Source organism: Ursus americanus, chromosome 14, assembly GCF_024610735.1.
Source record: "Ursus americanus isolate L20-20 chromosome 14, mUrsAme1.1.p, whole genome shotgun sequence".
Classification (NCBI taxonomy): domain Eukaryota; kingdom Metazoa; phylum Chordata; class Mammalia; order Carnivora; family Ursidae; genus Ursus; species Ursus americanus.
Window position 1 is genome coordinate 55606852 of NC_142140.1, and position 26682 is coordinate 55633533.

The 26682-nt window shown below is 54.4% G+C and overlaps 2 protein-coding genes across 5 annotated transcripts; one reads left to right on the plus strand and one right to left on the minus strand.

Moving 5' to 3' along the window:
- Positions 1-1634: 1634 nt before the first annotated feature.
- On the plus strand, positions 1635-12907 carry KHSRP (KH-type splicing regulatory protein). Of its 3 annotated transcripts, none has more exons than XM_045776706.2 (20): positions 1635-1746; positions 1888-1988; positions 3572-3668; positions 4301-4339; positions 4698-4737; positions 5634-5683; positions 5925-5996; positions 6739-6796; positions 7112-7286; positions 7479-7577; positions 7940-8038; positions 8166-8268; positions 8968-9068; positions 9197-9341; positions 9420-9580; positions 9667-9776; positions 10193-10281; positions 10388-10585; positions 10688-10765; positions 10850-12907. In XM_045776706.2, the coding sequence occupies exons 1-20, from the start codon at positions 1731-1733 to the stop codon at positions 11125-11127; spliced, it is 2109 nt and encodes a 702-aa protein (XP_045632662.1). In that variant the 5' UTR covers positions 1635-1730; the 3' UTR covers positions 11128-12907. The 3 variants fall into 3 exon arrangements, with proteins under 3 accessions (XP_045632662.1, XP_087723480.1, XP_045632661.1); XM_087867354.1 differs by having other exon boundaries at positions 1731-1988; positions 10850-11010; positions 12098-12907; XM_045776705.2 differs by having other exon boundaries at positions 1731-1988.
- Positions 12908-14091: 1184 nt separating this feature from the next.
- Positions 14092-26648, minus strand: LOC148108995 (adenylate kinase isoenzyme 1-like). Of its 2 annotated transcripts, XM_087866675.1 has the most exons (5): positions 26576-26648; positions 25186-25385; positions 24426-24569; positions 14909-15103; positions 14092-14160 (listed from the first exon to the last, which is right to left on the minus strand). In XM_087866675.1, the coding sequence occupies exons 1-5, from the start codon at positions 26634-26636 to the stop codon at positions 14092-14094; spliced, it is 669 nt and encodes a 222-aa protein (XP_087722801.1). In that variant the 5' UTR covers positions 26637-26648. The 2 variants fall into 2 exon arrangements, with proteins under 2 accessions (XP_087722801.1, XP_087722800.1); XM_087866674.1 differs by lacking the exon at positions 26576-26648 and having other exon boundaries at positions 24456-24569; positions 25186-25353.
- Positions 26649-26682: the final 34 nt, after the last annotated feature.

The following is a 26682-nucleotide window of genomic DNA, read 5'->3' on the forward strand; positions in this document are numbered from 1 at the left end:
ACCCTGGGCAGAAATGAACAGGAGGATCCAGGGTCCCCTGGCCCAAATAGCCCTGCAGGCTCAGGCCCAGGGGGCAGTTTTTGTCAGGAGAAGCAGTCTGGGAGCCTGGGTCAGAAGATCCCTGGGGATCCTTCCCAAGAGTGCAGCCAGGGACTAGTTTGGACTCCAGTTTGGCTCGTTGTGGCTTGTCCTGGCTTCAGGGTGGAATGGTAGACGTGGAGACAACCTGAAATAAAGAGACAGTTTCTGCTGGATGTGTCTGGGATACCTGCGTCCAGAGGGGGAGCTGGGTATTCTGGAATCTCTGGGTCTAGACTAGGAATCCTTGGTTTCAGGAGGACCTGGGGACCTGGAACACCCTGGGTTTAAGAGGGAGCTGAGCGCTTCAGATATGTGGCTCCCAAGAGTGGAAGCTGGGTACCTGGGATCCTTGGGTCCCTGAAAGAGGCCTGGATATTCGGGACCCTTGGACCTGAGTAGGAATTGTAAACCTGCATAACGCCTGGGTTCAGGAGAGAAATTGAGGGCCTAGGATGGGAGCCTGGAACTCAGATCCCCAGATCTTATGTGAAGAGGGTGTGGGGTGTGGAATTAAGGTCCTAGGAGAAAACCAATGGCCCTAGACCCTTGAATTCTGGCGGAGAACTGGTTCCGTGAGTCCTGGAAGCGAAGTGGGGGCTCTAGAATCCTGGGTGGAGATGAGAGGGGGTACAGGGGATCCCTGGGTTCCCTCCTGCTCTTGGGCCACCCCATCCCCGGAAGCATCCGATCTCCAAGGCCTCGAGCAGGCCATGTGTTCGGCGTACCCAGCCAGGCTCCTGGGGCGCTAACCCAGACGTCAGGCCTTAATTCCCCGCAGCCGGTCGGCACTGCCCACGTCGACTGCCATTCACTCTCGCTACGGCTAATCCCGTCTCGTCTTCTGGTGGCCGGCTCCGCCCCAATGCAGCTACGCTTCCACTGGCTCCCACCAAAACTGGGCACCTTTACTTCCTTCCTTGCCATTTGTCCAGAGCGGTGTCCGTCACCTTGCACCCGCCCCCACCACCCAGCCATTGGCTTAGAAATCAAGACTAGAAAAGGATTCTGGTTAACAGGGAAAGCAATCCAGTCCAAACCTAAGCGCGTCACCCAGAATTCGTCACGGATTGGATTAAGTTGACTGCCAATCTTTACAAGAACGGCCTCCTGCGTGTACTCATTGGCTTGCGTACACGATTATCTCACCCGGCGCCTGCCCAGCCTGTTCAAAGGGGCCTTTCGCCAGGCGCCTCCTTCCTGTCCATTTGACTCTCCGGAGTCGTCAGTCCGGTTCTGAAGTCGCCCCGTAGTTCTGGAACTCCCGCTTCATTGGGCCTCCTGCCCTCTCGGGTCGCCTCGATTTGCCCGCCCAGCACCGGCAGCCCGCAGCCCACTGCCTCCGAGAGCTGTCGGTCACGCGGCGCCGCCCGCCCACTGCCTCTCGCGGCACTCCGATTGGCCGCTCGCCTCCAGAGCCCGCGATTGGTGTCCCAGGAGCGGCGGCCGCCTCCCATTGGTCTGGCTGCGCCGTCCGTCACGCCGGCGGCGGGAGGGGGCGTCCCTCTCCCCCCTCGTCGTCTTCCCAGCCGCTGGGTTCCCAGAGTGCTCCGCGGCCGTGTGGAGCGAGGCCTTGTTCCCGCGTTGAGCCGCCGCCGCCGCCGCCTCCTCCTCAGCTTCAGCCTCCGCGCCAGGCCCGGCCCCGCCGCGCCATGTCGGACTACAGCACGGGAGGACCCCCGCCCGGGCCGCCGCCGCCCGCCGGCGGCGGCGGGGGAGCCGGGGGCGCCGGGGGCGCCGGGGGAGGCCCTCCGCCGGGCCCGCCGGGCGCAGGGGACCGGGGCGGCGGCGGCCCCGGCGGCGGCGGCCCGGGTGGGGGGTCGGCCGGGGGTCCTTCCCAGCCGCCCGGCGGGGGAGGCCCGGGGATCCGCAAGGACGCTTTCGCCGACGCCGTGCAGCGGGCCCGCCAGGTGAGGAGGCCGCGGGCCTGAGGGGCGCGCGCGGGCGGGGGAGGGGGCGGGGTCACGCGCGCGCGCGCGGGGTCGCGGGGGGGGGGGGGCGAGGCCGCCGCGGGGTCACGTGGGGCGGTAGGCGGGGGCCTAGGCCGCCCAGGGTGTCTCCAGTGGGCCACCAGTGGGTGACCCCCTGCCAGGGAAGGGGATGTCTGGGGGGTCGCCAAGAGCGGTCCCTGGAGGTTCAGGGGCCCCGGAGGGCTGGGACTCACTTTGGGGAACCCCCCCCTTAGGACACCCGAGGGCATGTTTCCCTCTCTTGGAAGCAAAGTGTCCACCTTCCCGGGGGGAGGGTCTTGCTTTGCTTTCATCTCCCCATCAGGGCAGCGAGCTCCGTTGGCCCTCATTCTGGTCCCATTTTTTGCCCGCTCCCCGGGACGAAGGGACTTTGGGAGGAAAACAGCCCTTCCTCTTGAGCCTGCAAAGGGGGACCCTTCCTACCAGAGTGGCAGAGCACTTAGGCGAAATGGGGAGGGTGGGCACAGGGGCTGGCTCTTTTCGATGCTTCCGGTGGTTTGAAAGCATGGTCTGTCTCTCTTTGGGAAAGGGGAGGGTCCCACCACTGTGTTTTGAGGCGTGATGATAACGTGGAGGTGTCACATGCCGGTGTGACTGACCTCCCCAGCTCCTTTGCGGCCTCCCCACGTCCTGGAGGGCAGGAGGCCTGTAGAATGGGAGAACTTTGCCGCCCTGTCAGGAAGCCGACAGACTGGGGGCCGACTGAGTGCATTCGCAATTGAGTGCTTTCCCTGGATTGTTCCATTGCCTCCAGGGCAGAGTGGGAGGTCCCGTTAGGTGAACGCCCTATTCCCGCCCAGTGTGGTCTGTGGCTTTCTCACCTATGGAGCGGGATAGGGTTCTAGTGTGCACTTGATCCGGTTGCCCACCAAACTGCCTTGATGGAGAAGCAGTTTAACTAGGCGGGTTGATGCTCTTTGCTGGGGTGGGGGAAAGCCTCATCCCAAGAGCTTTGGCTCAAAGTGTTAAAAAAGAAAAAAATGGGGAGGGGTGGAAAGATAGATCCTTAGCTCATGGTTTGTATGTCTTTGGAAAACTTGTAATAATCCCACAAACGGAGTCTGGTCTTAAATTTGTGGAATTGAGGTTATTTGAAGTTGTTTCTCACATGTCCGACATGTAACCTGTGTTCTCAAAAAGGGTCTTTTGTTTTGGTGGAATGAAGATTTCAGATGCCTTTAAGCAAAAATGTCCCTAAAATATGTTTATGAACGCAAAGATTTTGAGGGTGGGGGAGGTAAAGGAAGGTTGTGCTCTTCACCATCCCAGAAGAGCTGGGCTACAGTCACACTTTCTGCCTCCCTCGTGGAGGCAACCTGAGTGCCCTCCTGAGAGCAGGTCAGTGTTAATTGTGGTCCGGTTGCAAACAACGTTAGGTGCAGATCCCATCTAGAAAGGGAGTTTTGAAATTCCTGGATGACTTGAATGCCGAGGCCCTTTGGTAGGTTCTGAGAAGTTCCATGTGAGCACCAGGGAGGGTTGGCTGTGGTGGTAACCTTCTGTGCTTACAATTTTGTTTCTAGATCGCAGCCAAAATTGGAGGCGACGCTGCTACAACGGTGAACAACAACACTCCTGATTTTGGTTTTGGGGGCCAAAAGAGGCAGTTAGAGGATGGAGGTAACTACCTGCTGGGAAGAAGGCCTGGGGGTAGAGTGAGGTGCCTTTGTTTGAACGTGGTTCAGAGTCAGGGGGAAGCGCACTGCCATTTAGTCTTTTAAAAACCTCAGCAATCCAGCTTTGTTCATTCTTTTTGTTTGGGCTGCCATCCTGGGGTATCAGGTGGCTGAGAGGAGCAGATTGATTGTGACTAGGTCCAAGTTGTAAGTTCTCAAGATTGTTCCTCCCGTTCTGGTAGGCTTGGGAAATGCTCGCAGTTTCATCGAGGCCCCACATAAGTGCAGTTTGGCTGGCCCCAGGGCATGCAGCACTACCCACAGTAGCCAAAGTGATCACTGTGGGGATCAGCCAAACCCGACTTTCACCCGGGCCCTCCCTGACCCCAGACTCGAGTGCCGCCATCATTGTTCCTGTTACAAAGGACTTTTTTACTCTTAAATGCTGGTGGTGGGACTGATGAAAGTCTGCCCCCCCCCCCGCCCGGGGTTGGTCCCCTGCTCCTTTCCTGTCTTGGCTCTGATATTGGGGGTGGGGGAGGGGGGATTGTTTGCCAGGCCGTGTGGCACCAGCATCAGATTTGAGGCAGCTGTGGGTGGGTGGGTGCAGCATCTGACATCCTCTCTCTTTCACAGACCAACCGGAGAGCAAGAAACTGGCTTCCCAGGGAGACTGTAAGTCCATTGGATGATGCAGGCAGAGGGCAGCTTCAGGGTCTTAAGAGGTTTTTAGGATTTGGGAGCTAGAATCTCTAAGGAGATGGCACCTGTCCTTTATGGGTGTTCTAGGTGCTTATTGTCTGGGGTCTGTGAGCTTTAGGGATCCCAGAGCCCCCTAGAGATTGAGGCAGAGACTGTCAGTGCGTGTGCCGATGTGAGGTGGGTTCGTCACACTCGAGTGCTCAGGCAGGCTCAGAAGTACTGTGATAAGCGCCGGCCACTCCTCATGCAGTCGGGAGTACCTGGGGGCCAGCAGTGTTCAGGGTCCCAAAAGGAGCCAGGCCAAGCTTTGCTTTGAATTTTCTCTCTGCAGCCATCAGTTCTCAACTGGGACCCATCCATCCTCCCCCCAGGTAAGTTGTGATTTGGAGAACACTTGTTTCCTTGTCTGTCAGCTGTCTCTGGCCTTTCTTGCTAACTTGGGGGAGAGCTGTGTCTGGGGGCTGCCCCGTTTCAGACTTTGTCCCCGCTGCTTGCTAAACCACAGAGAAGCCCAGGGAGCAGAGGAGCTGCCTTTGCTCCTGTGCTTGCTTGCCTGTGTGTAGGGTTCAGGGAGGGGCAATCTTTGTGCCCGTTGCTGCCTGCACTGTGCTGGGACACTCAGCAGTAGACAGCAGCCATCTTCCCAGAAGGGCTGGGGGCTGGCCGTGGGTTTCTCGTCCGCCTTCCACAAATGCTTGATCCCCAAGAACTGGTGGGGCCTGGGGTTCTTTCCTACCTTTTTGCCACCGCCCCCCCCCAACAATGACTTCAATGGATCTGATGTAGAATTCTTTGTGAAGGATCATTTCAGTTTTATTTTCTGCTTATATGAAATGCAATAAAATTGGTTTATTAGAGAGAGGACATGGAAAAGATACAAACTTTTTTTTTTTTTTTTTAAGCCAAGAGACCCGAAATGACTACCAGAATTCTGTAAAAGTGTCCAAGCGTTTGCTCTTGCCCTGAGTCAGTGGGGGCAGCACTCGTTCAGGGGCCATGCTGACCCCTGACCTCTTGTGGCCTGAATGGGGAAACTGAGGCCTTGAGAGGTTGAGTGGCTTACTGTGAGGAAGGGGAGCCCTGTGCTCTTGTTAGACTCTGCTTAGGCCTGTGGGCCTTGGTCCAGATGTGGTGGGAAACATGGGCAGAGACCAGTAGCACCAAGGACCCCACAGGTTAGGGGCTGTGGCCTTGAGGGGCCTTTTCTCCTGAAGACCTCTGTCTCTTCTTCTCACTGGAGACTGACTTTTATTGTCTCTCTTTGCAGGACTTCAATGACAGAAGAGTACAGGGTGCCAGACGGCATGGTGGGACTAAGTGAGTGGGGGTCACTGTGGGATGCCCATTTTCCCTGCCTCTCAGGGACTGTGTCCTGGGAGCCCCTGCTGGCCCAGGAGCTTTTGGTGTGAGAAGGCCTCCTGTAGTCTACTCTCACCTGTCCTCTCAGGGTGGGGAGGCAGGTGGAGCTTTCAGGAGGGCCAGGAACACCTGCCACTCGGTCTTTCCGGTGCTGGGGTACCCTCATCAATCTCGGCTTTTTTCCTTTTTCTCCACCTAGTCATTGGCAGAGGAGGTGAACAGATTAACAAAATTCAGCAGGATTCAGGCTGCAAAGTCCAGATCTCTCCAGGTACGAGAGCCAGATTTGTGTCAGAATGGGCACAGGGCTGGGCTGGGCTCCTTGTACTTTTTTTTAATAATCACCTGACTGGACAGAAATGAGATGGGTTGATGTTTACTGAGTGCTTTCTACGTGCCAGGCTCAGGGCAAGACCTCAAGCAGTACAGCATGGCGCCCTGCAGTGTGGCTGCAACTTCATTTCTTCCGCTTTACAGTTGTGGGGGGAAGGGCGAGTTGGAAGATCAAAGATGGAATATAGGAAGTTTCATTCTAGATCTTGCTCTAAACTACTAGTCAAGTCACCATCTGACGTAAACACCCAACGGGAAACCAGTGGGAATGTGTGAGGCAGGGAGATGCGTTTGAAGGAGTGGCTTTGAGTCCTGGTCTGGCTGCTCAGCTGAACCCACCTGCTGGCCAGGGGTTTCTGAGGATGGGCTCAAACGCGGTGGAATTTGTAGATGTGGAGAGGGCGTGTGTGATCATCAGTGGTGGCAGGAGTGGCCTAGGTTTGGCCACTTTTCACTTCTTTTTTCCTAAACGTTCTGTCTCTTTGACTGGTCTTGAGGCTTCCCAGCCTTGGTCTCGCACAGTGCAGCCTCCCAGGTGTCCAATGAGCTAGCGGTTTTTCAGGCTGCTCCTGGTGACACAAGTAGCCGTTGTTTGCTGTGCAAGTTTCCCCATCTCTGTGGAAAGCCTTTCTCTGGTGTCCATGGACCTGGGAGGCATTGACCCTCTCTCTTCTCTGCAGACAGTGGCGGCCTACCTGAGCGCAGCGTGTCCTTGACAGGAGCCCCAGAATCTGTCCAGTAAGTCCCTGGCGGGGCCTGTCATTGTGATGAGGGGAGCAAGCAGAAGCTCTGTCCATCCTTTGGAAAGTTGGGGGCAACTCCGCCATGTCCCTCAACCCTTGCCCTCTCCAGGGGGCTGTACTGATGCTTTGATTGCCCTGACTTCGAAGATCTGACTTAGAAAACCACCTGAATAGCCCCAGCCCCGGGGACGGACCCTCTTCCTCGTCTTCTGTCAGACACGCATGTTGGAGTCACTTTCCCTTTGAGCTGGATGGGGCTGTCAGACCAGTACTCTTTCAAGTGTCTGAACCCTGCTCTTCCCCTTCCCAGGAAAGCAAAGATGATGCTGGATGACATTGTCTCTCGGGGTCGTGGGGGGCCCCCAGGACAGTTCCACGACAATGCCAATGGGGGCCAGAACGGCACTGTGCAGGAGATCATGATCCCAGCAGGGAAGGCTGGCCTGGTCATCGGCAAAGGCGGGGAGACAATTAAGCAGCTGCAGGTGAGGGGTGGGATGGAGGACAGAAGCTCCTCCTGTCCCAGGAAAGTCTCCTTCCTGCGTCTGCGTGTACGCACCCCACCGACTGCTTTGCCAGAGCCTCTTACCCTTTGTGGTCACACCTGCCCCCCACGTGCACTAGCCCCAGAAGTCCTTTGAAAGCCCAGCACTGACTGTCCCGCATTGGTTGTAAAGGAGCGAGCTGGAGTGAAGATGATTTTAATTCAAGATGGCTCCCAGAACACGAACGTGGACAAGCCTCTCCGCATCATTGGGGATCCTTACAAAGTGCAGGTGAGAACCCTGGGGGTGATGGACGTCTGGAGAAGTGAGCAACAGATAGGGCTGGAGATGTGAATGAAAGGGGAGATTTTTCAAGAGTGTTTGCTTGAAGTCAGCCCAGGACTCTCACTCTTCATACTGAGTTCTCCCTCCCAGCACCGGACATGAGCAAGAGACCTGAACTCTGAGCTTTCATTTTTTTATTTGGAGAATGGGGGTTGCTGGCCATCCCTCCCTCTCAGGATGGCAGGTTAGGAGCTCAGCAGGGCTCTGCGGTGGGCTCAGCTTAGGTCTGTGAGCCCTTGATCCGTGGGAGGCTGGGGGAACAGTGTTGGGGGGCTTGCCTTGTGCACACCAGGCCCGTGTGTTTGCAGCAAGCCTGCGAGATGGTGATGGACATCCTCCGGGAGCGTGACCAGGGTGGCTTTGGGGACCGGAACGAGTATGGATCCCGGATTGGCGGGGGCATCGATGTGAGTGCAGGCCTCCCATAGTAGTGGAGGGCCCTGGGCTGGGTGTGACTCACGCTCTGGTGGGCAGAGGGCACCAGAGCTGCGGGGACGGGGCTCAGCTCACCCTCCCGCATCCGTCTCTCCTCAGGTGCCAGTGCCCAGGCATTCGGTCGGGGTGGTTATCGGCCGGAGTGGAGAAATGATCAAGAAGATCCAGAACGATGCTGGTGTGCGGATACAGTTTAAGCAAGGTCAGGGGCCTGGCCGAAAAGATGAGCTGGGTGGGGGGTGGCTGTGTCTACCAGCTCTGTCCTCAGGATCACCTGAGGCTCCACTGCAGATAGCCCGGCACTCCGGAGCCTGTTGAGCCTCTTCGCGGTGCCTCATTACTCCTACCGGCAGAACGTGCCTGGTCTCCCGCCTCTGTGGGAGAGCCATGGGAGAGAGTTCACGGGGGCAGACTTCTAAGTCCAGACGGAATGTCTTCCTGTCATCAAATCTATCCCTTCCCGCTCCCCCACCAAATGGCGCATCCTGACAGAGCAGCCTGGACTGGATCAGACACTCTGTCCCAACTCTGGGCTAATGCCAAGCCTCTGAGAGTCTCCCAAGTGGCAGGACCATGGGGAGGAAGGACCTCTCTGTTGCTTTTCTGAGGTTTATTGTCATTCTTAGTTTCATAAAATGCATCTGTTAGTTCTGGGGGTGCCACGTGCAGGAAGAAGCCTCAGCTGCCACCCTGCCCTAGTTGGTTTTCTTCTCTGGAAACATGGCCCACCCGCATTTTCTCCCTGCTCCTCAATACGTGTGTGATGAGCCGCACTTTGAGCCTGAGATATTTCTGACACCTGGCTTGGCACGGTGTCTACCTCGCAGAGGCGGTGTTAAGGGGGTTTGGTGTTGTGCTTTTCTTTAAAATCCATCTCTCTGTTCTCTGATGCTGGCTTCAGATGATGGGACGGGTCCTGAGAAGATAGCTCACATAATGGGGCCCCCAGATCGGTGTGAGCATGCAGCACGGATCATCAATGATCTCCTCCAGAGCCTCAGGGTAGGCGGCCCCGGGGTGTGCTGCAAACGTCTGGTGAGGGCGGAGGGGACTGGCCCAGCTCTACCGGAGAGGTCCAGGGGACAGGCTAGCTTTCTGCGTTCACTCTCTATCTCTTCCCTGTCTTGCAGAGTGGTCCCCCAGGCCCACCAGGGGGTCCTGGCATGCCCCCAGGGGGACGGGGACGAGGAAGGGGCCAAGGCAACTGGGGCCCCCCTGGTGGAGAGATGACCTTCTCCATCCCCACTCACAAGTGTGGGCTGGTCATCGGCCGAGGTGAGTAGGCCCTGCGTGCATTCTGTTCCTCAGCCCCCCTCCTCCTGCCTTCCCTTCACTGCCTGTGGTTCCCCACAGGTGGTGAGAACGTGAAAGCCATAAACCAACAGACAGGCGCCTTCGTGGAGATCTCCCGGCAGCTGCCGCCCAATGGGGACCCCAACTTCAAGTTGTTCATCATCCGGGGCTCACCCCAGCAGATTGACCACGCCAAGCAGCTCATTGAGGAAAAGATTGAGGTGGGCTTAGGGAGGGGTTCTTGGAGCCTGGATCCATCTCCTGTCTCCCCTCCCCCCCCAACTGACTTTGCTTCTCCTTTCTCCAGGGTCCCCTCTGCCCAGTTGGACCAGGCCCAGGGGGACCAGGCCCTGCAGGCCCCATGGGGCCCTTCAACCCTGGGCCTTTCAATCAGGGGCCACCTGGAGCTCCTCCGCAGTGAGTATTTCTCTCAGCTTCCTGGGATTTGGGACAGGGGGTTGCTGTGTTGGCAAGAAGTGCAGCGGACCCCATTTTCATTCACCACCAAGATTAAGTGCTGATTGCACCAGTCTGAGACGTGATCCAGCCCAGCCTCCTGTGTTCTAGATGCCATTTTACCAGCTATCACAGACGCTGACCCTAGGCTCACATCTAATAGACAAACGTCCGTATATTGAATTTGGGGGACTTGCACATCCTGAAGCCAGCAGACTTTGTGTTCTTTGGCATTGTTCATCTCATCTTTTCCTGGGCAAAGGGCCTGTGACTGAGTACAAGCAATGGGCTACGCCTGGGCCCCCTTCCTCCCAGCCATCTCAGCCCCCGTGGAGGAGTGGCCCCAGCTCACCTGTCCTGTCTTTCTCGTCCTGCAGTGCGGGGGGCCCCCCTCCTCACCAGTACCCACCCCAGGGCTGGGGCAATACCTACCCCCAGTGGCAACCACCTGCTCCTCATGACCCAAGTAAGTAAGGCCGCCCAGGAGAGGGCCAGGACAGGGCTCGGGTGCCCAGGTGGGGAGGGTGGGGCAGGCTTCCGGTACTGCCCTTCAGCACGCTGCCCTCCTACAGATAAAGCTGCAGCCGCCGCAGACCCCAACGCCGCCTGGGCCGCCTACTACTCACACTACTACCAGCAGCCCCCAGGCCCCGTGCCCGGCCCTGCACCGGCCCCTGCAGCCCCCCCTGCCCAGGGCGAGCCCCCTCAGCCCCCACCCGCTGGCCAGTCGGACTACACTAAGGCCTGGGAAGAGTATTACAAAAAGATCGGTGAGTGTGGACCGCTGCAGGGGCTCAAGTAAGCCCGAGGCTGGTAAGAGGCAGCTGTATCCCTGTGCCATCCTCTGACCTCTTGAGGCCTTCCTCCTGCAGGCCAGCAGCCCCAGCAGCCCGGAGCACCCCCGCAGCAGGACTACACGAAGGCCTGGGAGGAGTACTACAAGAAGCAGGGTGAGCTGCTGGGGATGCGGGGCAGGGGCAGGGCCAAGCCCTCAAACCCTCAGCCACACTTGCTCACCCTTTGCTTCCCTGCAGCTCAAGTGGCCACCGGAGGGGGTCCGGGAGCGCCCCCAGGCTCCCAGCCGGACTACAGTGCCGCCTGGGCCGAATATTACAGACAGCAAGCCGCTTACTACGGACAGACTCCAGGTCCTGGCGGCCCCCAGCCTCCACCCACACAGCAGGGACAGCAGCAGGCAAGTGGGAATTGCCACCCTCCTCCTCCTCCTTTTTCCTTCCAACCCCCGGCCACCGTCCATCCTGCCTTAGTGGGTAGCGCCGGAAATCCCTTCCCCTGCGGGGTGTGTCCTTGATGCCTGCAGCGGGGGCCGTGTGGCCAGAGGTCTCCGGGAGTCCCCACGAGCTGGGGAAGTGTGCGCTGGGTCCAGAGGTTAAACGAAGAGGCCTCTCTGCGCCGGCCCGCTTGTTCCTGTGTCACGCTGTCGCGATGCTGGGGGAGAGCGCGAAACAAATACAAGGCGGAACTGTTGAACTGGTGGGTAGTCCTGGGGGTGGGGGGCAGGCCAGCAGCACAGACGTTGGTCGCCATCCTGGCTGCTAACTCGCTCACTCAAAATCTGGCCACTTGGGAAGAAAACGGATGTGTTTTCCCTTCTCTGCATTACTTTTTTGGGTTTTGTTCTTTGCATTCTTTTATTTTTAACCCCACGATCTTTTCCCCATGTCCAAGTGACTGTGTGTTGCAGGCGGCCCCAGCGTGGGGCAGCCCTGGCTCTGGTGGGACTCGGGGAGCTTGCCAAGGGGACCGGCTCCAGGGTCCCTCCCGCCCCGCCTGGGCTCCGCCTCCTCCGCTCTCGCGCCTGCCTCTGTGTCCCGGTTTTGTCTGTGAAGTGGGCATGACGATCGCCGCCACCTTCCAACCTACCTCACAGGGGTGTTGTGGGGACACCGTGATCTCTGAGATTGTCATGTTGTGATGCGCCGGAGCACCTGCCTTCCTGAAGCCAGAGGGCACCCCTCCTCCCTCCCGAACCCTGAGCGCGCTTCTCTCCCTCTCTCCCTGCTCTGCCTCTGCGGCCCCCGCTTCTCTCCTGGTCTTCATGTCACTCTTTCTCCTCCTCCTCCATCAAGGAGCCAGTTTGACTTCAGCCGAGTTCCCCGGAGCACTTGACTAGACAGTTACAAACACATCGTTCCAGCCTGAGCTCGCCATGGGCTCCGGAGAGGGGCTTCCTGGCCCCCTCCTTGCCACCGTGCCCCCAGTCTCCCGCCCCTTCCTCCCCTCCCCGTAGTGACCAATTCCTATCTCTTCCCTCTCCGCAGGCTCAATGAATCGAATGAATGTGAACTTCTTCATCTGTGAAAATCTTTTATTATTTTTTTTCCATTTTGTTCTGTTTGGGGGCTGCTTTTTTTTTGTTCTTTTTTTTTTTTTTCCTCGTTTGTTTGGCGAGAGAGCGATGGCTGCCTTGGGGGGGGTGCTGGGGAAGCCCTCGCTGTGAGTGGCTTGAGGTCACAGCCTGGGCGATGCTGGGCTCTCACTCTCTCGCTCATTCTGTGTGTCTCATGCTTTTTTCTTTCAAAATTGGGATCCTTCATGTTGAGCCAGCCATAGAAGATAGAATTAAATCTCTGCCAAAAAAAAAAAAAAATTAAAATATAAAAAACACAAAAAGCAAACAAAACCTATAAAATTATATATATATATATAAAAATCTTTATCCCTTCCTGAAACTGCCTCTTTCAGGGGAAAGCAATTCATTTTCTTTCTACCACCCTTGGCCCTCTTCATGTTTTTAAAATAAACTTTTAAAAAGGAAAAAAAGTCACTCTTGCTATTTCTTTTTTTTTTAGTTAGAGTTGGAACATTCCTTGGACCAGGTGTTGCTATTGCAGGTCCCCCTCCCCCCCAGTCAAGCCCCTCGGCCTCTGCTCCTCCTCTCTTCTCCTTCCCCTGCCTCGCTCGGCTCCCCTGCAGCCCCTCCCACCCCCCACTCCTGGGACTGGTCTTGGGTTTCAACTGTTCAAGAGGACATTGAAACTGAAAACAAATTGAGAAAAAAAAAATTGTATGGCAGTTTTTACTTTTTATCGCTCGTTTTTAACTTCACAAATAAATGATAACAAAACCTCCCCGTGTCTGCTGGGTGCCGTGTCTCTCTCTCTCTTTCCCTCTCTCTCTCTCTCTCTCTCCCTCCTCTCTCCCCTGCCCCCTGTAGAGTTTTGAAGCAGATGTTTGTTTGTTCTTTATAGATGTTGTAAAAGCCTGATAATGGTGATTGGAAATTACAAGCTTTGTGTTGTGTTTTTTCTTTCCTTCCTTCCCTTTTTTTTTTTTTAAGAAAAAGAATTATAAGAAAAAATAGTTTTCTGCAGGCGCATTGTGCTTTCCTAACCCCCCCCCTTTTTTTTTTTGGTTAAATAAAGTGCTTTTTGTCTAAAAACTGCGTGCTGGCCGCAGTTGTGTTTGTAGAGGAAACAAGTTGAAGAGGAACAAAGGTTGGCCAATAAGAGTGGGGTCTGGGTCGCCCAAAGACTGTTCTGGTGTTGCCTTGCAGAAAGGGGAATAGCAGGTTGAGCCCCGGCGAGTAGTCTTCCCCCATCCTGTTTTTCCCTCTGGGAACATGGGGAGCAAGACACCCAGGAGAGCCCCTGGAGACGGGTGTTTCCATGGACGCAGCCTGCTATCGCAGCAAACCCACGGCTGTGTGTACCTCCCGGGAGGCAGACTGGCCTTGATTCGTACCTGGCTGGGGCCTAGTGTGTCAGCGGGCCCCGAGGTGGAAACCACGCCTATTAAAAAATGGCACCAGTTCCAATGCTTGGTGGGAAGCCGTGGCCTCCCAGGGGTGAGGACAGGAGCTGGGAGAGTGAACTGAGGGTCCATCTGAGCCGTCTGCCCAGAGGCAATCATCTTGAGGCCTACTTTACGGCTGGTTTTTGTTCTTCTGGGGCTTACAGTTGAACACTAACACACATCAGCTTTCACATTCAGAAGCCTGGGCCCACAGGCTTGAAGGGCAGCACCAAGCAGGAGCCCTCAACAGCTCGTACCTTCCCCACCCCAGGCCTTGTCCAGATGGGTTAGAAACCTGCTTCTGTGGGTGGTGGACCCCAATCAGCCCACCCCTGTGGTGCCACGGCCCAAAAAGGGGCTGTCAGTTTGGGGTCTCACGTGACCGGCCCCCCAGGAGTCAGCTTGGATTAAAGCCTGGCCTGCTGTCACCAGATAATCTTACCTCACAGGCCCTGCACCCGTCCTAAGCCCTATGTGGGTTCTGGAATGAGGGGAGAAGCAGAGCCCCCAGCCCCTCCTGTCACTGCAGGCTTTCAATGACAGAGCAGCACTTGACAAAAATGTTTTCTGGAGCTTCTTCTGCCAAGATCTAGAGGAGGGGGAGCAAAAGGTCAATTCTGAGTCAGCAGGGACACTGTCCTCCACCTCTCCAACAAGGGGGAAGCAGGTTAGCAGCCTTCTTTATTATGTGCCGATAAAAAATCGGGGGTACAATGCCAGGGCCATGCAAGTGAGGGAAGAGGGAAATGGGTCAGAAAGGCTGCAACACGATGTTACGTGTCACTAACAGCTGGCCAAGATACTGTCCTTTGGAGCAGGCCATAGGAGGGCGGAAGGTGTGCAGAATTGCCTCCCTCTGGTCCCCCGCCCTCCCATCCCAACCTCACTGATGAAAGCTGTTTCCACCAGACACCTGCCTTTTAGCCTCATTTCACACTCCTGCCTTCAGCCGGAAGTGGGGACACCACCAAAGTCTCATGTCTTCATAGATGGGTCACTTTAAGAATTAAGATAGCCCTACTTTCCCCCTGGGGAATGTGTATGGCTGTGGTTAACCAGTTGTCCTAATCTTATGTTTTGTAGATACATCTAAAATGTATTTAATGTTGCAGTTTTGGAGACAGTCATTCTGTTTAGACCTTAAACGTCATAGCCGGAAGGCCACGGCTGTGCCCATACTGCCCAATGGAAGAAATGGAATTTACCAAATTTCCCAGCATACACAGTGGGGAAACGGGCCCAGAGAGGTCCAGGATGTGGGTCATGGCATGACCCGTCTTGTTCCCCTGGGGAGTTGGTTTGGGGAGGGGGGTGAGTGGCAAGCAGGGAGTACCTACATTACAGAGCAGGTTCTTCTGCTGATAGAAGGTCAAGACTGGCGCACACAGTGTGTAGTACGTCTCCAGGCGCTGGCAGATGGCCTGCTCACAGTCGTCTGCCCGATGCTCTACCTGGCCCCGGCGCAGTGCTCTCCGGACCATCGTATCCATGGAGCAGTCAAACACGATGACGATGTCTGGGGCCCGGCCCACCTAGGCACCCACAAAGGGGACTGGTGAGGAAGAGGCTAGGTGCAGTGGCTCCCTGACCCCCCTACCCTGAGATCAGGAGTCTAGAATTGTGCGGGCCCCCTGGGTTCATCTTATTTTTTAGCTTAGAGTTAGTGTTTACATGTTTATTCTTTGGGATAGGTAGGACCTTGGCAGAGATTGTAAGTAAACAACACTAACGGAAGAACGAAGACTTCTTCACCATCCCCTGCCACCCAGTTTCACCCTCCCTGGAAGCAACTCCTTCCTAGAGTTACCTACTATTTTAGGCATATACTGTAAAAGCAAATCAGCTCTGATGTCCTTTTTCCTTCTTTTTTATGCAAGTGGTGAAGATACTGATTTGCCTTCGACTTCACTCAGTATAACTGGAGGTGGTTCCGTATTGGCACATAAGGTGGTTCTTGTCGTTACAGTATTCTGTGTGGATGTACCGTAACTTAGTTCTAGGCTGATGGATATTTGGATTGAAATACTCCTTCTACGATGGACTTAAGCAGTCTTCATTTGCCTTCCTCTTGCCCAGGTACTTCCACTGAGTAAGGTACAAGAGTCCCCAGCTCACCACTACCCATGCCACTGCTCTGCCCTCCCTGACTGGTCTCAAGGAGACCTTCCTAGATGTCCATGGCTGCCCACCGTGAACTCTACCTCCTATGAGCTCCTCCAGAATTTCCTTGTACAGTAGACTTCAGTGATGCATTTAAATAAATAAATAAATAAATAAATAAATAAATAAATAAATAACGACCAAGTGGGATTCATTCCAGGAAAGCAAGGATGGTTTGATACATTTATTGTATTAACCTCTGGGGGAAAAGGCAAATGATCATCCTCATAAACACAGAAAGGGCAGTTAGCAAAATTTAGCATGCATTTCCAGATTTTTAAAGAGGCTAGGAATTGATAAATATCTTCAGCCAGCATCTTAATGGAAATTGCTTTCCCACTGAAGTTGGGAACAAGACAAAATTGCCCACTCTGGCTCATAAGACTTAGTAAGGTATGAGAAGATTAGCTAAAGCAATGAGATAAAAGAAATCACTTTGAGAAACCTGAATTTGAAAGAATGTAGATAAAACCAAGTCTGTTTGCAGGTGATGTGATTATATTTCTGGAAAACTCAAGAAAATCAATAGACAAACCAGTATAGACTTCAGAGAATTTGATAAAATATTTGCTAAAAATAACAGGATATAGCGTTAACACACAGAGGTCAGTAACCTACATGTATACAAAAATCACCAGTTAGAAAAGAAGGCCCCATTTACAACAGCAACAAAATGAAATATAAAGTGCTCAGGCAAAACTTTTCCCAAAATGTGCAAAGTCTTAAGGACAATCTTCAAGGAAAACTTGGATAAGATTACTCCTAAATGACTCAAAAGAGACTTGAACAAAAGAAAGATTAAGAAAAGTGCCTGGATAGGAATATCACGTCATAAAGCTGAGAGTTTCTAAATTCTTTTGTAATTTCAACATGATAACATGGTTTTTTTAGTCGAATTGGTTGACTCTAAGGTTTGTATGCAAAATCAAACAAGCAGGGATGTCCAGGAGAACCTAGGCAAAGAACACCAATGGATGGTGGGGATGGGAGAGGAGGTACTGAACCCTAACAGGTATGAAAGCCTAATAAAGCTGCCTTAGCTAGAAGAGCAGGGCACGGGGCAGGGGGCGGGGGGGGGGGGGCGGCAAACAGACCCCTGGAGCAGAGTAGCATCCAGAAATTAACCCAAGCAAATGTGGAAAGTTGTTACATGGTGAGGGTGGCATCTCAAATGAATGGAGAAAGGACAACCTTTCAAGCAGATGATCCTGGAACAACTAGATCACGATTTGGAAAAAGGACAAATTGAACCCTTCCCTCATTCCAAAAACTAGGATAAGTCCCAAATGGATCAGAGATATCGATGTTAAGAAACAAGGCCACACAAGTACTAAATAAACCGTGAATAGATTCCCTTATAAGCCTAGGTTGGGAGGGGAGTGATCTTAAAATCCAGAAGAAATAGCAAAATATGAAAAATTTGATTAAAAATTTAAAAACAACTTTTGCACGACAAAAAGATACCACAAAGCAAAGCCAAAAGATAACTGACAAAGGGAGGGGGAAAGATTTGCAACTCATACCACAAAGGGCTGATAGCCCTAATATATAAAGAGTTCCTAGAAATCAAGAAGAAGAAACCAACACTGTCAGGAAAAGAAATAAAACTAAAGATACAAAGAGGGCAAAGAAGAAATAAGAATGGCCCTTAAACTTTGGGGAAGATGTTCAACCTCACTTACAGTAAGAGAAACACCCATTTCAAACTACCTCAAGACAGCATTTCACACCTAAGCAGGGTGACAAACTTTCAAAAGTTTGGCAGCGTCCTCTCCTGATGTGGGTGTGAGGAAAGGACCCTTCCATCTTTTGGTGGTGGCAACGCAAAACAAAGACCGTTGGTGACAGCAAAATGACCCGCATGTTCCTCGTTAATCTAACAAACACACTCCGAAGAACCTTTGTAAAGATACTAGCAAAAAAAAAAAAAAAAAAGAAAAGAAAGAAAAAAAGAAAGAAAAAGAAAAAAAGAAATGCCATGCAGGGTTATAGAGGTTATCTAGCGTGGCCTTGCTTGTAGTGGCACAAGACTGCCAACAGCTTATTGTCTACCAATATGTTGTCCAACAATCCATTGTCTGTGGGGGATCAGCTGGATGAAGGCTGGCAGTGCCACACCATGGAACAGAAAGGGGACAAGGAAGTCTTCGATGCCCACAGGAGATCTGCAAGATATACTGTTAAGTTAAAAAAAAAATGAAGACAGGTATATACAGAATCCTAGTTTTTGTGTGAGGAGGAGGATCGATCTCTGTTTCACACACACACACACACACACACACACACACACACACGCTTTATATTTGCCAAAGAAACACCAGCAGGACAACCCAAAAACTAATGAAAATGGTTGCCTGTGGGGGTTGGGGATGGACAGGAATGGCTGGAAACAAGCCCTCTCCAGCGTACCTTTTTGTGTGGCTCTGACTTCGCAATCATTAAATACTATGCAAATTCAAAAGTTAAATTTAACAAAGCAATCCCTGAATATCCAAAACCAAACGGAAACAAATGTACCCAATGGAGTGTTATTGTCATGCAAAACGACGCAGAGAAAATAATTATTTCAGGCAACTCTGTGTGCTTAGTGTATGTCCACAGTGAGGAATATTACAAGCGAAATCAGAGCCGCACAGAAATCCTCAACTTCCTCCAGTCGTTTTAGTCTTAGTAGTTACTATGGGCACATTCCTTGGAAACTCTTTTTGCATTTAATGGAATAATGCAAATGACCGCGTTCGTGGTTGTAGGAGTGCGGCGTTTTAGGCAAAGAGAAGAAGCCACGGTCATGGTTAAGTGTGAACTGGAAACATCTGTATGAACTTGTGATATTTTTTCCCCCTTTCACAAGTTTGTGCTTTCCCGCTCTGTCCACAGGAAAGGCCTGGAAACGATGACAACTCAGTGGCAGTGGGCACCCTTGGCCCCCAGACTGGACGCCACTCGAAAAGGGCTCCTTCGAGGCGCGGCCGGTTCTGGGATTCAGCAGGACTTGTGAAAGGTCAGGGTGGGAAGTCGGCCAGAAACCGAGTGGGCAGAGGTGGGGGTGGGGAGGGGGGGAACGTGGCTGTGTCAGAGGACACACGTGTCAGCGAGAAAGGGTGCCCCCTGGTCACCCATGTGACAGCTCGGACGACAACAACGACAAAGCCCGAGAGTTCCTAGCAATGAGAGAAAACAAAGCCAAGGAAGGTGAAAATGACCAACCTCGTGGTCGCCACTGGAAGGAACCAGGACATCAACGCCTTGGTCTGAGAAATGGCCTTTGAGGAAGGGGTTAAGCTTCCATCCCACCTGTCTGGTGGAGCTGTATTTCAGGAGAACCCAACAGCCCCCGAGGAGGAAAGAGAGTTCTTCTTTAGGGAAGACTTCCTGCTCATCAATATGGAAAACATGACCAGAAGAGAAAATCGCAAATTGGCAGTATCTCTCAGCATGAACATGGGCACAAATGAAACCATGAGCTAAGAGGTCGAGGGGGCATCTCACAGCACTCGCGCGCGTCCAGCCAGGTGTGAGTTAGGTTAGGGCTGCTCTGCAAATGCCACGTATCGCGTGCCTCAAACAACAGTCCTGGAGGCCAGGCACCAAAGTCAAGGTGTCGGGCACCTGGGGGGCTCCGTCGGCCAAGTGTCTGCCTTCAGCTCAAGTCATGATCTCGGGGTCCTGGGATCGAGTCCTGCACCGGGCTCCGTGTTCAGTGGGGAGTCTGCTCGAGGATTCTCTCTCCCCCTCCCCCTGCCCCCGCTCGTGCTCTCTCTCTTTCAATCTCTCAAAATAAATAAATCTTTAAACAAAAATCAAGGTGTCAAGCCCGCTAGATCTTCCGAGACTCCTCTCCTTGGCTCGTCGATGCTGGCTTTTCCCTGTCTCCTCCCTCTGTGTGTGTCCATGTCCTACTCTCTTCCTGCAAGGACACCGGTCAGATTGGATCAGGGCCCAGCCTAATGACCTCTTTTAACTTGCCCCCCTCTTTAAAGACCCTCTCTCCACCCACAGCACATCCTGAGGTCCTGGAGGTGAGGGCTTCCGCCTACAAAGTTGGGGGGACACAGTTCCAGCCATTATGGACCCCTCCCTGAGAGAGGGGCAGCCGGGCATGAGGGAGCCTCCTGGAAATCGTGCAAGACAAGAAGTGTTGAACCGCAGTGCTCACGCCGAGCTCGCCCTGCGTCATCTACCGCCACGCAGGGGAGGAGCCAAAGCCTGAGGAACACAGACTGTGTCAGAATTGGAGGGACACCGTCAGAACTGGACACATGTCGCAGAATTGCAAATCACAAGGACGACACATACGCTGTTTTCCCACTTTCTCGAGTCCACCACCCGTGTCCCAGTGCACATTCGGGGCCCCACTCCTCCGAAACAACACGCTCGGGCACATTTGAGAGCGAATCCACCCGGGGCAAAGAGACGACGACGCCCTGTGCGCCACCGGAGGGAAGTTCCTGCCAATGCCTACGAAGCATGCTTGACGAAATGGCATCTGAGCCCCAAGCAAGACTCCAGACAGGCCACCGACGGAGAGGAAATCTCGTGGAGAGGAACGTGGTAAGGAATGCTTTGCAATCAGCAAGATCCAGGCTGTGCGAAATCCAGACACCCGGAGACCTGGCTTCTTCCATCCGACACGGAAAACGGCAGCCGCCGGGATGGAAGGAGCACCGACTGACGGCGAGGAACGTGAGACGCAGCGACCCACCACGCCGTCAGCCTTCCTTAAATCCTCGTGAAAACCAGACGTGAGAAGACAAAGAGGCAGATGTTCACAGAAATGTATCGATCAGTTGTTTGAGGACATGAAAGATATCAACGGGGGGTAATGGGAAGTGTTTTGATTTGACAAAAATCTCTGTCTTTTGGAAAATAGATACAGAAATATTTACGGATTCACACACACACACACACACACACACACACACACACACCACAATGTATTGGACCTGAATCTGAGCGGGGCGGTAGTTAACTTTGCGTGTGCAACGCAAACGAGGGGGAGAGACACGAGGTAAGGATACCACGGGGCGGGAAGCCCCTGGCCAAATCTGAACGCCACCCAGGCTCCTCGGGGAATCAAAGGCCGGAGGGAAGGAGGCAGGGCCGACCACCTGCCCTGCATTAGGAGACCCCTAGTGAGATGTGGGCCTCGTTTTCCTCACAAATCTAACCAGATGGAAATCAAAGAGACGTTCTTCAGACACTGGGGAAACTCAGAGGCGGCCTGGGCATCGAATGGTCTCGAGGCATGAATGTTAACCATCTCCAGAGCGCCTGGGTGAGGGGGCGCCCCGACTGGGACCTGGAGTCCGCTTCAAAGCACACAACTGGCAACTGCGACGAGACATGTTTGTGTGTGTGTGTGTTTACAGATTTTATTTATTTGAGAGATAGAGAGCACAAGCAAGGGTAGGAGCAGAGGAAGAGGGAGAAGCAGGCTCCCTGCTGAGCAGGAGCTGGATGCGGGGCTCGATCCCAGGACCCTGGGATCATGACCTGAGCTGAAGGCAGACGCTTCACCGACGGAGCCACCCAAGCGCCCACGACAAGACGTTTCGGCGCAGATAAAGCAAGTGTGGCCAGACTTCGATGATGGTTTGATCTGGGGACATGGAGATCCCGTGGATCGTTCCAGTTGCGTGCGTGTTTGAAATCTGGCAGCACAGAGACACCAAAGATTTCCTTGCGGGCTTTTCCACTGCGGGAGCACGCACGCACACACGTGCACAAGCTCCTCCCCTTCCCGGCGAGGACGGCGATCAGGATGTGGGTGCCTTTATTCTCTTGGGTGCTTCCGAACACGAGGCTTCACGGGGTCAGCGCTGCTGCTTATGACACTGCCGGGCAGGGAGGGCGGGCAACGAGAGCACTTTGGTAAATGGAAAGAGAACACCACTTGCTCTGGAGACAACTAAAACCAAATACACAGCGATGCTAGCAGCCCGGTTGTGATACTGGACCACCACGGAATAAGACGTCACCCTGGGGGGGAACTGGGTGAAGGGTACAGGCAATTTCCTGAGAGGCTCTAATTTACAAAAAGTTTTAAAAAATACATAATTATTTAAAAATCTTCTGTGAACAGGGGAGTTTCTCTGCAGGTGGCACTTTTGGGAGAAACATGGACCCAGAGAAATGGACCTCCCGAGTCTGGGCGTTTCAGGGCGACTGGCCACAGATGCTCGAACCAAGCCCAATCTGATGATAATCGCCGGGGCTGCATGTGGCTATCTGGTCCTCCTCGCCGCCCCTTGTGCAGAGTGCTTCCTGATGGGGAGTCCCTGCGTGCTCATTCGACATAGGCCACCCATCCTGGGGCCTCCGCTGCCCGGAGCTGTGTTCTCAGACAGGTACACAGGTGACCAAAACAATCTTGGAAACAGATGGGAAACTGCCTCGGGAATCAGCCTTCCCCGTCTCCCCACATCGAGGAGATGCCTGTAGCATTTCTGTTCACATTCACAGATGAGGACAGTGAGGCTTGGGAGGCCGAGTCCTGTGCAAGTCACAGACAGGTGGAGAAAGTGACCGAGCGTGACCTGAGTGCCAGTCTCACTGGCTCCAAAGCCAGTGTCTGCACGAGGCGGGCCCACGCCCCGAGGGGCAGGAGCCAACCTCAAGTAACCTTCCCTCCATGGGTCTCGATTTCTGTCTGTAAAATAGGGGCATTGATCTCCCCAAGAGTCCCCTGATGGCAACCCTCCGGGGCTTCCTGTGAATTTCTGCAACTTGGTCATGAAAAGCCCTCCAGCGGCGGCTTGAATGTACGCAGAGAAAACAGGAATGGCACGGGGAAGGGTCCCTAGGCACTGCGTGCTTGTGGGCAGAGACTTCTGCTCTGGAGTGCCGGCTTCCAGCCAGACCCACTGCACCAACCTGCACAGCATTGGAGACCGCCCCAAAACAGACGCTCCAGCCCAGCAGGGTCAGGGTGGAAGGGCCAACCTGGGTGCCTCCAGGGACACCTGGACAGACCTAAGGCAGGGGCCTACAGGGTCCTCAAAGGCCGACAGGTGCCTGGCAGCTCGCAGAGATCTAGAAAATTCTTCACAAAGAAAATCCACTGTCATGACACAGAGCCCTGTTTATTTCGTTTTTTTCACTTGCAACAGCCACATGGGCACAAGAGGAAAGCACGCGCTCTGTTCCTCTTAGCATAAAACCACAGCACAAGCACGATCCTACATGGCAGACGGCGCTTGGCCTCCATGATGGAGAGGCAACCCTCCACGGGTGTAGCGGGGAGACCCCTGGGAGGCGGGGAGGGGTCCCCCTGCTGACATGGTTAAAGTCTAGGCCTCAGAACCAATAGCTGGGGTGTGAGTAAGGCCTGTGTCCACCACCTAAACTGTGTGACCCTGGGCAAGTCGCCAGATCCCTCTGTAAAAAAGCAGGATTCTGACGGTGCAAGAAACGTTTTTCTGGAACGTTCCAAAAGATCAGAGCTCCTGTGCCTAGTGTCAAGAACAGCGCTGGGCTCAGGAAAAAGCTCCAGATGCATTCACGCTGCTGTTGCCATGGGGACACGCAGACCCTGCGCCTGCCAAGTCAGGTGACTTGCAAGCGAAGCTGGAGTTTTGATGTGGCATCTCCGGATTTTTGAAGGCTGGCCACTACTTCAGAAAAAAAGGTCTTACAAACCTGTAGAGTCCAAACCGAACCCATGGGGCCCGAGGCCCAGGAGTGGGCAGCTTCTGTCCTGAGACTTTGTGGCACTTGTGGGAGTCCGCCGGGCGGCAGCCCAGGGCCGATGATCCATGAGCCTGGCCTTTGCCCTCGGAGCGCCCAGACCAGGAGAGGGAGCCCAGTATTTGCCCTGCGAGTCATCGCGATGAGCCCAACAGAATTGCTCCCAAGCAGGTGCGAACGAAGGGCAGGGCCCCACCTGCCCCAGCCCTGGGCGACCTCTGTGTGATTCCCACCTAGACTTCTCTGAAGGCATTTCAACCCAAGCCAGCAAGTTCCGAAAAAGCCTGGAGGCTGACAATCTGCCACAGTTTCTCTGCTCGGCTATTTCCAAATGCTCTGGTCAAGGATATTCAGGGGTGTGGACGGGCCTTCTCATGAACTCAGTGCTGCCGGCATGCGGAAGGAACCTGAAGAAAGGTAGTCCGACTCGCCAGCGCCGGCTGGCTCCTCCTTGCACAGCTCGGTTGTCTGATGTCCTCGCTTCGAGGCGGCCGCCGGGGCTACCCATTCCAAACAGCCCGCTGTGTCCCTCCAGGATGTCATTCTGTCTCCTGCTCTTCACTGCGTTTACTGCTGCCAGGGACGTCTCTGTTTTGTTTAGCAAGTCACGCACTGGTCAGTGTCCGTCCACTGGCATCCTAAGAGCAGGGACTGAGTCTGTCTCATGAACTCCTAAGGACAGAGCCTGTTCGCAAACGACTTGGGGACAGGTGGTCAAATACACAGATGAACGAATAACTATACTCCATCCTTACGGCCCAGAGATGACGCTACACCCACGTGCTACTCAGTGGGCAAATAATTTATGTGCAGGAAGATATTAATATGACTTTGTCCCTGCCAGCTCACCAGCTGTCTACCCAGGTTCTAGAAGCTTCCAACAATCTCCTGACTGTCCCTTGACCGTACAAAACGCCATTGCCCCCTCGCCATCTCTCCTCTCCCCCAAGTCTCACCCCTTCTGACCTCCATCCGAGGTGGGGAGGGAGGAGTAGCTTCACGCCTCACCGCACACTCACACACCCTGGGGTCACTCACAATGCGCTCAAACTCCTCGGCCTGCCTCAGCTCCCGCGGGAAGCCATCAATGAGGAAGCCCCGGCTCTCCGGGCGAGATAACATGGCGTTGCTGATCATGTCTAGGATGGTGCCCTGGGAAGGAAAGGGGTGGCGGGTTCAGTGCCCTGGGGTCCCTCGCCTGCATGGCCACCTTGTCAAGTTCTCTCCCTCGGTCTGGACTTCAGGTGAATCCAGGGGAGTAGCTGCCCAGCCCAGGGCCCGGGATTCTGGGTCTGCTGGTGCCCTGGGGCTGCTCTGATGCACGGAGCCCATCTACTGGGTAGGAGGCTACTGTGTGCCCATCTGGCGAGGTCTCATTTTCTTATCACCACCATCTTACAGGTAGGTACAGGGATGACCTTCATTTCACAGGGGAGGAAACAGGTACAGAAGGGGCCAGTGATAGAGACGCCTAAGGTCACAAAAGGAATAAATACTAGCAAACTTTACCGAGTGCTTGTGAAGTGCCAGGCACTTTGCCCCGTGCTTTATAGGAATGACGTCAGCCAACCCTCTGTACGGACTCCTGCTGTGGGTCGAGCTGGTCTCCCATTTTTACGAGTGAGGACACAGAGGCTCAGGGCAGCAAGGCAGTGGCCAGGCGGCGAGCCGTGGCCTTCTGGGCCTATCTGCTTCCACAGGGCTTCCAGGGAAGTCCATCCTGATGTACCCCCTTCCTCCCTCTGTCCCGGAGCCTGCGAGCTCTCACCGTGGGCACCAGGAGCCCCTGTAGCATGATGTCATGGATCTTCCGGCCCCGCCGTGTGTTGCGTTGGGCCTCCTGCCGCAGCAGCTGGCCCAGCCCCACGTGGCAGAAGCCATATTTGGTCGCCATGTTCTTGCACTGTGTCCCTTTGCCACAACCTGGGCCACCCATCACGAAGATAATCTGGGGGGACTTGAGAATGTCTGGGGGCCCAGGGAAGAGGTGGGGAGAGGGTTTGGTGCCTGCAGGGGCCAGCACGCACCGATGTGACTGTGTCCACAGCCTAGTGTGTGACCTCAGGTGAGTGACACTGGACAGGGGTCTCCTGGCATACCTGCTTTTGCCCTAGGGTGCCATCTGGGGCTGGACATCCATGCCCACCGGTATATCCAGGCATGGCATGCATTAGTGCCGCTATGGGTCACTGTGAATCGGATATGAACTTGAGCAGGCCAGGCCCTCTGCACACAGCATCTCCTTGAAGAATCTCAGTGACTCTACCATCCCATTTTACAGTTGAGGAAACGGACTCAGAGCGGGGCAGGAACTCACCCACCCTCCAGACCATCCCACACCACCCTCCTCTTCCTCCATTGTGGTCCGGCCCCAGTGGCCTCTTCTGTCCCTTGAACTTGCCAAACTCATCCCTCTCCTGCTGTTCCCCCTGTGCGGTAAGTCCCTGCTCCACTGCCTTCAGTTCCCAGCCCACCCATCAGGCTTTCTCTAAGAGCCACCCACCCCATCGTTCCATCCCAGAGCCCCATTTCTTCCACAGCAGCGGTGATGATCAGCAATGATTTTGCCTGTTCACTTGTTCTTGTCTGTCTCCCCCGCTAGACTGTACTGCCTGAGGGCAAGGATTATTTCTGTCTTGCCTGTCCCTATGTTTCTAGTAGTCGGCACAGTTCCTGACGTCTAGTAGTGGGTGATGAGTAAATGAACGTCCACGGCTACCAGGTATGACCGTGCAGTGCAGCAGTTTATAACACAATGTTGCTTAGTGAATTCCTACGCAACCCTCAGGGCCCAGCTTAAACCCCTCCTGTTCCTCCAGCCCTCAGAGCCAGCTTCTCTTTCCCTGTGGCAGCCCTGTTCCCTCCTGCTTGTAGATGCCATTTTCTGAGACTGTCTCCTTCACTACATGGTCACCTCCAGGAGGCCAGGGAGCTAGTTTGACACATTCACCGTGGAGTCCCCAGAACCCCGCACAGCAGGTGCCCAAGTGGATCAAAGCATAGCTGATCCTTGAGCATGTGCAGTTGTGTTACTATCACGGGGCAGGGGGGGGGGCGCGTGCACACTGAACTCGGGGTGTGGGGTACCCGCACCTCCCTCATGCCCTTCACAGCCTCCTTCCTGCCCCCCAGTGAGCCAGCCACCCCCGCGATGTTACCCTTCTCCTGGGGTCTCAGGGCCCTGCCCATCTGGGGCAGCTTGGACTTCCACAGACCCATCCCACCAGCGGCCCGTGGGGTGGTCGCGCCCCATCCCCACCCAGGC

Coding starts and splice junctions, on each gene's coding strand:
- KHSRP (XM_045776705.2), top strand. CDS start 1,731: ATGTCGGACTACAGCACGGGAGGACCCCCGCCCGGGCCGCCGCCGCCC. Junction 8,269..8,967: donor GCGGATACAGTTTAAGCAAG/GTCAGGGGCCTG, acceptor TGCTGGCTTCAG/ATGATGGGACGGGTCCTGAG. Junction 9,069..9,196: donor ATCTCCTCCAGAGCCTCAGG/GTAGGCGGCCCC, acceptor CCTGTCTTGCAG/AGTGGTCCCCCAGGCCCACC.
- LOC148108995 (XM_087866675.1), bottom strand. CDS start 26,636: ATGGGTCTGTGGAAGTCCAAGCTGCCCCAGATGGGCAGGGCCCTGAGA. Junction 24,570..25,185: donor AGGGGCTCCTGGTGCCCACG/GTGAGAGCTCGC, acceptor TTTCCTTCCCAG/GGCACCATCCTAGACATGAT. Junction 14,161..14,908: donor AGAAGAACCTGCTCTGTAAT/GTAGGTACTCCC, acceptor CCCCTCCTCTAG/ATCTTGGCAGAAGAAGCTCC.